Source organism: Berkeleyomyces rouxiae (assembly GCF_048999995.1).
Source record: "Berkeleyomyces rouxiae strain 22BRR77 chromosome Unknown BrBRR77_ptg000005l, whole genome shotgun sequence".
NCBI classification, from domain to species: Eukaryota; Fungi; Ascomycota; class Sordariomycetes; order Microascales; family Ceratocystidaceae; genus Berkeleyomyces; species Berkeleyomyces rouxiae.
This window is the reverse complement of record NW_027396495.1, coordinates 606,381-620,610: the sequence shown is the minus strand read 5'-3', so window position 1 is coordinate 620,610 and position 14,230 is coordinate 606,381. Positions and strand designations below refer to the sequence as shown.

The 14,230-nt window shown below is 51.9% G+C and overlaps 2 protein-coding genes across 2 annotated transcripts; both read left to right on the top strand.

The window, feature by feature from the left end:
• Positions 1 to 3,175: 3,175 nt before the first annotated feature.
• Positions 3,176 to 5,957, top strand: BROUX77_005305 (uncharacterized protein; the record flags this gene model as incomplete). The annotated part of the gene is made up of 3 exons (XM_073750164.1): positions 3,176 to 3,209; positions 3,291 to 3,469; positions 3,537 to 5,957. 3 exons carry the CDS (start codon positions 3,176 to 3,178, stop codon positions 5,955 to 5,957), a joined length of 2,634 nt encoding a protein of 877 aa, XP_073604191.1.
• A 1,117-nt stretch (positions 5,958 to 7,074) lies between these two features.
• Positions 7,075 to 13,560, top strand: BROUX77_005304 (uncharacterized protein; the record flags this gene model as incomplete). Its single annotated transcript, XM_073750163.1, has 3 exons — positions 7,075 to 7,357; positions 7,421 to 12,784; positions 12,854 to 13,560. The coding sequence occupies 3 exons, from the start codon at positions 7,075 to 7,077 to the stop codon at positions 13,558 to 13,560; spliced, it is 6,354 nt and encodes a 2,117-aa protein (XP_073604190.1).
• Between the last annotated feature and the right edge of the window lie 670 nt (positions 13,561 to 14,230).

The following is a 14,230-nucleotide window of genomic DNA, read 5'->3' as shown; positions in this document are numbered from 1 at the left end:
TTTTCTTTTGTCCTTTTGTTTTTCTTCTTTTTTGTACCTGTTTATGCTGAGCGCCTCGACGTCCAACAATCCATTAGGGTTAGGGCACTCATGTGTCCACTACGACGTAGAACGTGATAATAATAATAATAATCTGAAAGGGGCCTATTTCTGTAGCTCATAACTTGTGAACTGTACTGTCGATTGCTTCGGAAAGGGTGGAGTTCTTCCCCTGGCTTGGACTTATTGTTCCTGGTAGAAATGATGAGCGATTCGGCGGATGCCGACATGTGTGGCTCTCAGGACCGTAAAGGCAAACCTACATTTCTTTCGCCACTCACTCTTGCGCCAACAACGGGCAACTAACTAAAGGGATTCTTCGCAGCAGTTTATTTTTTTCCCTGTGCATGAGATGGGAGGGGGCGCTGTCGGCGTTCCTCTGGAACGATCTGAAACAGGCTGGCTTGGAGATCCCTTTTTGATGGAGTTCTGTTCCTGAGTAACTACACACATGCATAGGCTGGCTGGAATATGATGATGTCCATGTGTTAGTAACTATGTACTTCGGAATTCCATGTTTTTCGGCATATGGAATTAGACTTCTTCAGAAGCCGTTTCTTATGGCCTATCTCCCTTGAGCATGTTCACAGAGCACAATCACAATTCTTCTGAATTTCATGACCAGCTAGTTCTCCTAGCCTGCAGTTTCACACTTCTGCGGAGTTCTGTAACGTCGGCCCCTCAGTAGGAATAGGCGCCGAAGCTTGGCGTTTATGGTGCCATCTTCAAGGCTGTTCTCTGAATACGTGTTTGCGTGGGTGCAGACGTGAGGGTTGGTAGTATAGTTATGCCAAACGTGTAGAAGAAACTTGTGTGTTCCGTCTTTTTCTTGACGAGGCAAATGAGGGCTGACTACGTCCCAAAAATTGGGCTGGGCAGTGGCAAAGGCGCTTAGCAGCAGCTGACGTATGGTTTGGATGTAAATAGTATCTGGATTTTCGTAGAAGGGGGTTTGGTCTCATGTCTCATGATTCCCCCCAGAATTAAAGCTCAGCTAGTCAGTTAGTTATGCTTTTTTTCTGCTGAAATACCAACAAGTTCCAGCAAAAGGTGTAGCCATCTGCAGATCGTGCGGAAGTTTAAATTTTCGAATGAGAGAGGCATGAAAACCAAGGCAACGGAAGTAACCCAACTCACTGATCGCTGGCTTGTCGCATGTGGCGCATTTAGCTTGGAAGCCGTTGTCTGTGCTTTGCTAATGCTGGTATGATCGGGTGCCTGTGGCTTACTGCGCATAGTTACCAGCAGTGGAACTCCTGGACTTTGGCTTCTAGAGCTATGGCCACTAGGGGAGCTTTGGGCCAGTGGGTTGGGCCTTTTCTTCTTTTGCGTATTTATTTCGATGGGCCTGTAAATACAGATCTGCGCGTGCCAAGGGCAGTAGTCTTGCGACTGTTGGGCATGGCAGAACACGAGTCTAGAGGAGGATTCAAGTATGAACGGCGCGGTGAGGGCTGGTATGTTTACAAGGAGACACGTTCATGATTATTTTCTAAATTAAGAGTACGCGGCGGCAAGTACTGAACTCACTTGGACATTGGCATGCGTCCTTCGAGCGAGTGCCGATGGCTTATTTATACTCAAGCTCTGAGCGTGTTGCGGAGATTCCACAGTCCGTGATTCCAAGGCAAAGAAGAGCCACTTGCTACGGGATAAGCGAAGGGAGAGGCAGTCTATTGGACTTGGGGGTCCTTGTGTACTCGGGGATGCTGGCCTATTGTACATATTCGTGTCTTCAACCTTATTGCTGTGCAAGGAGTCCTGCTTCACAGGATTCCATGTTTCGAACTTTAATTAGCTAGCGGAGACGTTGGAAGCAAATTTAGTCAGGGCTAGAGGGTATAAGTGAGCCGGGCATTGTATAACTATATGTACATGCTTAAATGGACGGGCGGTTATCACTGGAAAGCCTACGCAACTAATGCAATATTTCCCGACTGAAGCTCATATCCATCCTCTGAGTATAGTGATTTCTCGAGGGGCTTCGCGCGAACTGGGGGGATAACTATACATAACTACATGTATGCTAGCTCTCGAGGAAGTCAGCGTTCTCCGTAGCGGCGTGTCACCGAGACCACAAGTCGAGAGGACGCTGAACAGTGACAGAATATCACCATTTTCACAATGTCTTTAGAGCGTTAGTCGGCAGAGTCACATCACCCCAAGACGCTGTCTGCCGATTGGGCCTTTTTGAAGGCTGACATCTTGCAGTCAAGTTGGCCGGGTGTGGGGATGACGTTGAACCGTTTCAAGGTCAAACAACTCTCTCAGCCTAGGGAAATTAGATACAAGCACAAACTCCTCTGGGAGTCGGAGTAGATTGAGCGAGAATGAGAACAAGGAGGGAAGAGGTTTCCTGCTGTGGGGTATTTCTGCACTCTTCCAGGATCAGGGCACGGCTGCAGGGGCAATACAACTTTACTTACAAGGTGGCTTATAAGGTGGGTGCAGTCGCCGTGAAAGGCGATCTCCACAATTCTCATGATATCACAACAACAAGGCATCCAGTGGGGGCTCAATGGTGAGCAAAGAATGTATAGCTGCGGTGTTAAAATGCCGGAGAACACTGTGGGAAGTCTATTCAAGCTTGACACAGCCTGCACTTACAGCTCTAATACCGCTGACAGCCGCTTTCATCTAATCATAGAGGCAGGACATGCCCATGAAGCTCTGTAGATCCCGAGCACTGATCTCTCTTTGGATGGTTGGATTGTACCAAGCCACCAGCAAGAGGCATGCCAGTTCAGTCTTACTCAACTTGGTCTCTTTTCCACCGACCGTTCTCTTCTCACCAGGACTGGCGAGGGGCTCAACCTCAAACCAACTCTGTTCATCCGAAGCACTGTTGCCAAGATATATTGCGGAAAAACTGAAACTGGCCTACAGGGGAGCTTCCTCCTTTCCTCCTATCACAGCGAGGGAATTGCGGCATACGCATAGATGACAATGGCGTCCATGCTCCAAATATGGCGTTCTAGGTCCCGATTAGGCCAGGCTTTCCATGGCCGATGTGCTGTCTATAAAGGCCCATCAGCCCGCGCCAACGTGTAGTCATGTTTGGTTTTCGAACCAAGCTTCCGCTCTTTTTCAAGCTTCGCGTGTATTTCTGTGTTGTCATTCTTTTTCTTTTCTCACAATGGTTTCTTTCTGGGCTCTGGCAGCCCTCTCTCGTAAGTTGTCGCTCTTGGTAATGCGCGTCAAGGCAGTCCACCTGCCCACCTCCATCACCTACTAACCTTCGTTGACAATAGTGGCTGGCTCTGGTCTGGCACAGAGCACTCCTGCTACTACTTTCACTGACACGGCGACTGGTATCGTCTTCAACACATGGGACATTCCCTCTACGCAGACCCAGGGCGGGTTGACTCTGGGTATGGCTCTTCCGTCGGATGCCCTCACAACCGATGCGAATGAGTTTATTGGTATCTTGGTAAGAAGCAGCACAATATCCCAAAGTCTTAGGCTTCGAGCAAGCCCCCATACTAACTCGTCCCTAGAAATGCGGTTCGCCCAACGGCAAGGGAACCGGCTGGTGCGGTATCTCCTTCGGAGGCCCCATGACGCAGACCTTGATGATGATCGCCTACCCGAGCGGCGATGATGTTCTGACGTCCTTCCGCTACGCCACCGGTTACACCATGCCCGACCTGTACACCGGCGACGCCAAGATCACCCAGATCTCGTCCACCATCACCGACACTGGCTTCGAGCTCATCTACCGCTGCGAAAACTGCCTGGCATGGAACCAGAACGGCCAGAGTGGCAAGGCCTCCACTTCCAAGAAGACAATGACTCTCGGTTGGTGCCACGGCTACGAGTCGCCTACCGGCCCCGAGTGCCCCGACACTCTTACCGTTGCCCAGCACGACACTCAGAGCGTCTTCGGCGGTGCCCTGAACGACCAGGTTGCCAGCTCCGAGTACACCACCTGGGCTGCCCTTGCCACCAAGACTGTTGCCGGAACATGCGGTGGTGGCTCTGCTACTACTCCTAGCAACTCCACTACTTCTGCTGCCCCAATCACCCCTGCCACTGGTGTGCCCGTCCCTTCGGAGACCTACGACTACATCATCATTGGTGCCGGTGCCGGTGGTATTCCTCTTGCTGATCGCCTGAGTGAGGCTGGAAAGTCTGTTCTGCTGATCGAGAAGGGCCCCCCCTCCACTGGTCACTGGGGTGGCACCATGGGCCCTGAGTGGTCTCTGGCCAACAACCTGACCCGTTTCGATGTTCCCGGTCTTTGCAACCAGATCTGGGCTGACTCCAAGGGAATTGCTTGCACGGACACTGACCAGATGGCTGGCTGCCTTCTTGGTGGAGGTACTGCTGTCAACGCTGGCCTGTGGTGGAAGCCCTACCCTCTGGACTGGGACTACAACTTCCCCGAGGGCTGGAAGTCCGCCGACATGGCCGGCTCTACCGAAAAGGTTTTCAGTCGTATCCCTGGCACGATCGCTCCCTCCATGGACGGCAAGAGATACCGCGATGAGGGCTTCAACGCCATCAGCAACGGTCTCACTGAGGCCGGATGGAAGGGTGTAAATGCCCTGGAGGAGCCTGCTGAGAAGAACCACACTTTCACCCACACTCCCTACATGTTCGCGAACGGTGAGAGAGGCGGTCCTCTGGCTACCTACCTTGTCACTGCCTCTGAGCGCACCAACTTCAAGCTCTGGACTGGCACCAGCGTCAAGCGTGTTGTCCGTGAGGGTAGCCGCATCACTGGTGTCGAGGTTGAGCCTTTCCTCGAAGGCGGCTACTCTGGCGTTGTCAATGTTGCTTCTGCTGGCGGCCGTGTTGTTCTGTCTGCTGGAACCTTTGGCAGTGCTAAGATTCTTCTCCGCAGTGGTATTGGTCCCCAAGACCAGCTCTCCATTGTCAAGAACTCTACCGACGGGCCTACCATGATTGACCAGGCTGATTGGATCAACCTTCCTGTCGGCTCTAACCTGGAGGATCACACCAACACTGACGTCGTCATTACTCACCCTGATGTCGTCTTCTACGACTTCTACGGTGCTTACACTGACCCCATTGCTACTGACAAGGACAGCTACCTCGGCAACCGCACTGGCATCCTTGCCCAGTCTGCGCCCAACATTGGTCCCGTCTTCTTCGACGAGATCACTGGTGAGGATGGCATTGTCAGACAGCTGCAGTGGACTGCCCGTGTTGAGGGCAGCGGTGGCATTTCTGACAAGACCGCCATGACTCTCAGTCAGTACCTGGGCCGTGGCGCCACTTCTCGTGGCCGTATGACCATCACTCCCACCCTGAACACCATTGTTTCTGACGCTCCTTACCTCAAGGACGAGAACGATGTCAAGGCTGTCATCCAGGGTATTGAGAACGTCAAGAACGCCCTGAGCAAGGTCACCGGCCTCACCTTCGCTCTGCCCGCATCGAACACCACTGTCGCTGACTTTGTCAACAACATGCTTGTGTCCTACACCAACCGCAGAGCTAACCACTGGATCGGAACCAACAAGATGGGTCTTGACGACGGCAGAACCAACGGCACTGCTGTTGTGGACACTGACACCAAGGTTTATGGCACTGACAACCTGTTCGTTGTTGATGCCAGTATCTTCCCTGGTATGGTCACCACCAATCCCAGTGCCTACATTGTCACTGTCGCTGAGCATGCTGCCGACAAAATGCTGGCTCTTCCTGATGCTACCGGCGGGAGCGCCAGCACCACAAACCCCTCCTACGGCTACAACTCTACCACCCCTGGCTCCACTGGTACCACTCCCGGTAGCAGCGCCACTCTGCCTGACACCACTGGCAGCTCCTCGCCTGGAGGTTCTACTACTGGCAGCTCTTCTTCTTCTTCCACCTCTTCACCTTCTACTCCTCGCAAGGGTAGCTGCGCCAAGCGGAGACGCTCAGCCAAGCGCTCAGTCAGACGCTCTTAGAGTCGCCATTGCTCACCAACTACACTCACTCTTTTCCTTTTATTTACATAATTCGCCTTGGCCTCTTTACTCCCGCACTTTGCGCTTGGTTCTAAAATGACCCAGAAAATACTAGTAAAGGGCGTGGGGTTTTTTTGTCAGCCAAATATTGCGCAACCTGCCTTTCTTGACGGTTTCTTGATGCCGGCTTTCTTTTGTAGAAGTACATTTTATTCCCATAGTTATACACGCACACAACAAACGATACCACAACAACTTCAAAGAGTCAGTTGCAATAAGAAAACAAGTGAATGAGTTGTGTCACTCCCCCTTGTCACTGTGGTGCTTGGGGAGATGCCTTTGATTTGTGTAGCCAGTGACTTACGTAGAGATTGTCAGTTTGAAAGCTGGTAAACAATGGTCTGTGGGAGATGAGGAGGTGGACATGTAGTTGAGATTGATTTAATTGTGGCGGTAAAACGAGGTGGTCATAATTAGTTAATCCTTTCTGAATAACCAATCCAAAGGTCGACGATGTTGTCTGATATTTAGGGACAAAACGAAGCCAGGGTTGTGGGTCTTACGTTGGTGCCCAGCCGGCTAAACGCTGGTAGATTGACACAGCGCTGTCGCGTTTTCGACGCGCCGGCTATCATGGGTGCACGTGACCTGAAATATCCCGGTCTAAGCTTGCCATTGGCCAGAAGCTCGCAGGCGACCTGGCCCAGGTCTCTTTTATTTTTCTTTTGTTTTACCTTCAGGTTGGCATCAATTCATCGCAGCTTTTTTTCTGGTGTTTTGCTACTTCAACTTTAATTTTTCTGGGACACATTCATCACCAACGCACCAAACGCGTCTTCTTAGATTGTGTCTTGCATCTGGAATTAAGAGCACGCGCTATTTGTTGTCTTCTTTTGTTTCCATATTCATTTAATCGAAAACGCCCGTTCTGGCCGCCCGGGCAGACTTTGCCGCCATTCCTCAATTTGCGCCCCGGCCTGTCGCAACGAAATTTCGTCTCTGAAACTCGCGATATTTGTGCTTCACGCCCATTTCATTAGTATCCATATTTCACCCGCCACTTTCACACCCCGATTCATTCCATGTTGGCCCGGCTGTCGTGAGCTGAAATTGTATCATGGCCGCCGCCGCTGTGGACACCGCATATCTCGCTGGCCATCTGGGCTTACCAGTGACCAGCGTGGATGCCCTTCCTTCCGATGAGGCTACCGTCGCTTTTCTCAAAGCCGTTGCTGCGAAAGCAAAGGAATTTGATGATTTGTACTCATCCAAAATTCGCGTCGATATCGAGCTTGAAAACGCTGTTATTGGTTCTGAGTCGCGATGCCAATCATTCAAGGCCACTGCCGACAAGGCTCTCAAGGAGGTTGAATCCCTCAACCAAAAACTAAAAGATGAAGGTATGCTTTTTTATTGTGTAATGTCGTATTAAACTCGTTGGCCGCTACTAATCCAAATACTAGAGACAACCCGCCTCTCACTACAAAATGAGCTTCAAGCGCTCAAATCAACTTATGCCGATGCCGAATCCGAAATCCGCACCCTTCGCGACCGCGTCGAAACCCTACAAGAATCTAGCCGTGCCAATATGGCCCTATTTGAGTCGCACAGCTCTCGTGAAAAGGAACTTTCCGAAGAACTCGCACAGCAGCACCAAAAGAATGTCCAGCTTGGCAAGGAGGTTTCCCTCCTCCAGCAAGCCGCCCAGACTGCCCAGGGCGCCACAAGTGCTGCCAAGTACCGTGCCGAAATGCTACAGCAACAGTTAGATCTTGCCCAGAAGAACAGTGAGTGGCTCGAGACTGAGGTCAAGACCAAGAGTGCCGAAGCCCTCAAGTATCGCAAGGAGAAGGGTGCTCGCATTGCCGAACTTCAGCGCGAAAACGACGATGCCCGTGCTGAAATCGAATCTCTCAACCGAACTGGAAAACAACTTCGTGACCGACTTGATGCTGCCCAGGCCAAGGCTGAAGATACGATGCTCAAGTTGCAACGCCAGCAAGAGTCTTTTGCCCGCACCGAGGAGAGCTATAAACAGGAACTCGAAAACCAGCGCCGTCTTGTTGACATGTCCGACCAACTTTCTAGAAAGCATCAGGATCGCCTACAGGAAATGGAACTCGATAAAGAGCGTCTACGCGACAACTACGAAGGCGAGGCAAATGCCATCCGTGTCGAGCTTGAGAAAGAGCGCCAGATTGTTGCTGATTACGAAACAAAGCTCGGCGAGTTTGACTCGCAAATTTATGAGATGCAGGCCCGTCTCAGCCAACCTATTGCTAACGAACCACCAATGACACCCCGTGCCAACACCATCGGCCGCGCCATGTCTCCCTTTGCTACTCCTGGCTCTGTCCGTAGAGGAGCTGGAATCACTGCCACCCAAGCCGTCGAAGAACTGTTCAAGGTCAAGGGCCAGCTAAAGGCTGAACAGCGCCGCAACGAACATTTGACTACTGAGTTAGACAATGTAGTAGCCCTTCTCGAAGCCAAGGCTCCCCAGGTTAACGAACTCCAGGAAGAAAACGATGCTATTAAGGCTGAGCTGGAAAGAATGTCGCAGCTCTCTACAGAGAACTTTGCCGACCGCGATGAAGCCCTCCGTACTTCCCGGAAGGCTCAGGCTGCCCTATCTACTGCACAGGCCGAAGCTATGATTTTGCGCACTCAACTACGTGACCTCAGCACACAAATTCAGATGCTGGTTTTCAACATTCACGCCCTCGAAACTGGCGTAAGCCAGCTCACCAATGAAGAAAAGGAACGTTTTGAGCAACTTTCCAAGGGTCTCATTTCCGAAGGCGCTCTTTCCGACATGTCCGATACCAACCAGTATGTTACTGAGAGATTTGTTGTCTTCAAGAACGTCCAGGAGCTTCAAGAAAAGAACGCAGAGTTACTCCATCTCACGCGCGAACTCGTCAACAAGATGGAAAGTGAAGAGGCCATCGCGGAAAAGAACTTGGCTATCGAGGACCATCAAGCTGTGGAGCAGCTCCAGAAGGAACTCGAGTATATGACCGACGAAACCAAGTCTCTCAAGACCACAATGGAAAGTTACAAGTCTGAGCGTGACATGTTCCGTCGCCTTCTTCAGCAACGCGCTACTGCTTCCGAGCTGGGCTCTATCCTTGGTGATGAAGATCGCCCCCCTCTCGCTAGTATCGAAACTGGTGGTGAAGACGAGCAACAGATTTCCAAGTCTGCCATCCAGCAACTGCAGTTCACTTTCGACAGTTTCAGAGAAGAGCAAACATCGGTTCGTGAGACGCTCAACAACCAAATTCGCCAGCTTTCTACCGAAAAGAATTCTCTCCAGGCTGAGATTGTCAAGGTTTCTAGCCAACTTAGATTCGAAACTGAGCGTTACGAGATGCTGCATTCCAACTACACCGCTGTGCAAAACGAGATGGCTGAGGCGCAAAAGCGCAACCAAAACAATGCCGAGGTTGCTGCTAGACAAGATATTCGCACCCAACAAGTTGCCGAAGAACTGGTCGAGGCTCGCGGTCTTCTTGAGAGTATGCGCAACGAGACTGCTAACCTCAAGGCTGAGAAGAAGTTGTGGAGAGATATCCAGGAGCGTCTCACAAAGGATAACGAGGGGCTAATGGAGGAAAAGTCACGCCTGTCTAACCTCCTTTCTAGTCAACAGTCCCTGCTCAACGAAAAGGACTTGGCTGAGGCAGACAACCGCCGTAAAGCCCAGGGGCGGATGGAGAGTCTCGAGTCTGAGCTTGCTACTCTCAAACAGACGCTCACCAAGGAAGTCGAGGAGAATAAACAACTGCAGCTTCGGAAGGAGTTCGACAACCGCGAGGCCCAGAAGCGTATTGATGACCTCAGCAAGTCCTTGTCTCAGGCACGCGAACAGCATGTTGCTGCCAAGACCGCCCGCGATCAACTTCAGGCTCGTGTCGAGGAGCTATCCATCAACCTTCGCAATGCTGAAGACCGTGCTGGCAGACTTGCGCCTCGTCCTACACCCAGACCCGGCATGGTTTTCGAGACCACCAACAGCGACGAAGATGCTGAACAGCGTATTATCGAACTTGAGAATGAGATCGGTGACCTCAAACGTGATCTTGAACTTGCACAAGCCCAGGCCGAGAATTCTCTTGCCCAGGTTGAGCAGTACAAGCAGATCAGCCAGAATGCTGAGGAGAGCCTCATGGAGCTTACTTCTACTGTCGAGCTGCTGCAGCAGGAAACTGACAAGAGTGTTGCGGACAAGGATGCCCACATCAAGGAGCTTCGCCAGCGCATTGAGGAAATTTCTACCGAACTCGCTAACTCCAACACTCAACTTTCTTCGCTCCGTGACTCCCAGCATGAGATTAGCCGCCGTTTCGAGGATGAGAAGGGTATCCTGGAGGAAGATGTCAAGCGCCTCAAGGAACAAGCCGAACGCCATAACGAGGAGAAGAAGTACCACCAGCAGGACCTGCGTGCTCAAGCCGACATTGCTGCCAAGGCCCAACAAGACTACGAAGTTGAACTTGTTAAGCATGCCGAAGCCGCCAAGCTTGTTCAGACTCTCCGGACCGAGTACAACCAGATCAAGAGTGAAGCTGCTTCTCTGCGTGCTGCTGCCGAATCTGCCAAGGTTGCGCTCTCTCAGAGTGAAGCTTCGTGGGAGGAACGCCGTATCCAGATGGATCGTGAGATCAACGAGCTAGGAACCCGTCGCGAGGACCTCAATCAGCAAAACAAGATTCTCCACGAGCAACTGGACTCGGTAACTAAGCAAATCTCCGCTCTGCAGCAAGCTCGCACTAAGACTCTGGATAGAGATGGCGCTGCTGACGAAGCAATTTCGGGCACCACTGTCAACCACGATCTTGAAGGCCTCCGTGAACTCAACAGCTACCTTCGCCGTGAAAAGGAAATTGCCGAGGTTCAGTTCGATCTCAAGGTTCAAGAATCAAAGCGTCTGCAGCAGCAACTCGAATATGCCCAGTCCCAGGCCGATGATGCTCGGCTCAAGCTTGAGCAGGAGCGCCAATCCCACAACGAATCCAACAAGTCCTCTCTTTCTCACCAGGACCTCATGGCTAAGCTCAACGAGCTCAACCTTTACCGTGAAAGCAGTGTCACTCTCCGCAATGAGCTTACCACCGTGCGGGCCCAGCTTGCTGAGAAGAACACCAAGATTGAGGCCTTAGAAGGCAGTCTTTCTCCACTACAGTCGACGATTGAAGATCTCCGGACGCAAAAAACATACCTCGAGGACGAGATCAAGCAAATCCAGGAGGACCGTGATCGCTGGCAGAAACGCACCGAGGGCATTCTTACTAAATATGGACGTGTTGATCCTGCTGAGATGGATCAACTCAAGCAAAAGATCGAGGAGCTTGAGGCTCAATGCAACAAGCACAAGGAAAGCAGTGAGCCGCTCCACGCAAAGATTGCTGAACTCGAGAGTGAGAAGGTCAGGTGGCATGAAACTCGCGAGAAGATTGTCGCCCAGGCCAAGGAACGCTCTCGCAAACTCACGGCCGAGAAGAACGATGCACTTACCGAAAAGAACCAAATCGAATCGCAGTTGACTGCTGTTAATGCTGAGCTGTTGGCAGCCCAGGCTACCCTTGAGTCATCCCAGCAACAAATCGCTCAGCTTCAATCCCAAATCACCAACTACGAGAGGCAGGTGCAACAGCTGCAGTCCCAAGTCAATGCTAGGCCGGCACCAGTTTCAGGCGAGCGCGAGGCCTCGGCCGTCAACGATACTGCTTTGTCCGAGGCTACCGAGACAATTGCTTCTCTTCAGAGCCAGATCGACTCTCTTACCGAACAGCTCAATCAGGCTACCAGTCAAAGGACAACTGTAGAATCTCAGTTGGAGTCACTGAAGCAGGAGCTCCAATCTGTGTCTACTGAACGTACCGACCTACTTCAAAAGTTAGAGACTGCAAATGCTTCGATTTCCGAGTTGACGGCCAAGATCGAGGCTTCAGCGTCTGCCCCTCCTTCTGAATCTACAAGCGCTACGGAGACGCCTGCTCCTGCTACTGCACAAGGCCTTTCTCCGGAGATCATGAAGAAACTTGAGGATCGCGTGGCAGCCGCCCAGCAAGAGGCGGATGATGCCAAGCGGCGTCTCGAGGAGATCGAAACTAGAATAAACGAGACAGTGAAGGCACGCAGTGACAAGATGCGTGAGGCTCTTAACAACAAACTCAAGGAGTCAAAACAAAAGCTTCAAGAAGACTTTGAAGTCCGTCTTGGTCAGGAGCGTGTCATTTGGGAAGCCGAGCACAAGGCTTCTTCCGCCGAGGGCATGTCTCCTGTCAAGCTGTCCCAGGCTGCGCCTGCCCAGCCTTCCACTGCTTCAGCCGAGAAAACGGAGGCGGCACCAATCAAGACTGAGGGTTCTCATGATTTCGAAGCTGCGTTGCAACACATCAACGGTCTTGGTGATGAGGAAATGCGGACGTTCCTGAGCCAAAACGCGACCCTGCGCAGCATCATGAGCCACAACCTACGTAAGCAGGTAACCAATGAGAGCGCAAAGGTCAAGGCAGAGGTCGAGCAGAATCTCAAGACGGAATACGACCATAAGATCGCACAGGCGCGTGAACAGGGTCAGATGATGGAGGCCAAGAAGAGCACTGTGCGCTCCAACATGCAGGAAAACAAACTCCGCACTTCGCAGCATCGTCTAGACCTTGTGGAAGCCGCCTCCAAGGACACTCCGCAAAAGCCCGTGGTTGAAGTGTGGTCTGTAGTAAAGGATTCGCGACCTCCGCCGATCAACCGTGCTGCTGCCGCTGGCTCTGTTCCTGGAACTCCTGTGGGAGCCGCAGCTAAGACCAACGGAACTCCCGGTAAGTTGACTCCATTTACCATGTTAAACATTGTGCAGACAATCAGTACTAATACCACTCAATTTATAGCCTCTGCCCAGACGCAGAACAGGCCTCTCGCCTTTGGCAGTGTGCCTCAGGGTCTCAACAAGGGCGTCAATGGCAACGCCTCAGTTACGGCAACTCCTACTCCTAATGTGCCTAAACCGCTTCAACCTCATCCTTCTCTTCCTCGTCCCATGATGGCGTCAGGCGGCGGTGCTCCGACACAATCTAGCCTTCCGGCTTCTCACAACCCCTTCGCTTCCAGCATCGGTGCCGGTAACGCTAGACCCGCCGTCAATCCATTCTCTACCGGAGCAGCGGCTCCTAGTGCCCCCACCCAACAAGTAGCTCAGCAACCTCAAGCCGGGTCTGCGCAAGCCTCCAACCAAAACCCGCCCACTGGCACTGGCGATGCACCTTCAGCCATCCCGCACCCGCAGCATCAACAACAGGCGCAACCCCAACCGCAGCAAGGCTTTGGGGCTCATGTAGGTGCCCAACAGGCGCCTGCCTCCCAACTGCCTACACCTAGCGGCTCGCAGATTCCGCGAACCAGCAGCCTGCCTGTCCTCCGGGGCGGCGGCAATCAGCGCGGCCGTGGTGGCGGCATGAGAGGTGGTCGCGGAGGCCACCAGCGCGGCGGACTGAACGCAGCAGCCCCCGAGTTCCAGTCAGGCACGAAGCGGCCAAACGACGGAAGCAACATTGGCGGTGCCAAGCGTGTTCGTGGTGGTGGCAACGCCGGCCATTGAGAGGCGTCGTAAGAAGTAGACTTGTTGGTTCTATTTTTCCTTTGTGATGTTTCTTACTTTACCAACTGCTCGGCAGATTTCCAATTTTTTTTTCCTTTTCCCTCATGTTTCCATCTGAGACTTTGTACAGCACTCTTATATGCGCTTTGTATGAGGCCTTTTGTCTTTGCGTCTCTTGCTTCTCTTTGTTATTTTCATGGTATTCCCTTCTTCGCATTTTCATGTCTTTTTTGATTCTGTACTCACTACATTTACTTGCTCTGCAACTTACAATACAAGAACCGGTGTTGGTGCTTTTTTTTGCGTCCCCATAATCTATTTCCTCGTAGAAAGTGAGATGGTCCTGGGAGTGCCAAGGCAAGGCAAGGCATGTTGCAATGGGGCCAGAGAGACGGGGGGAACTGTACGGAGCCAATTCGGACATGGCCTGGTCTTTGCCGCTATGGACTGTTCCAGCCCCCGGAATACTTGCAGCTGCGTGCTTGCATGATTGTTTTTTTGTCTCGTGCTCCTTTAGTATGTGCTTGCTGGGCGTGTCGAGTCGTATGTATGTACTCGAGAGCAATGTTTTGTGTGATTATTGACAATTATGGCTGTGATGCTGGTCATGCACATACATACATGCAGTACTGAAGTGGACACGGAGACGAAGTATGTATGTATGTGCATG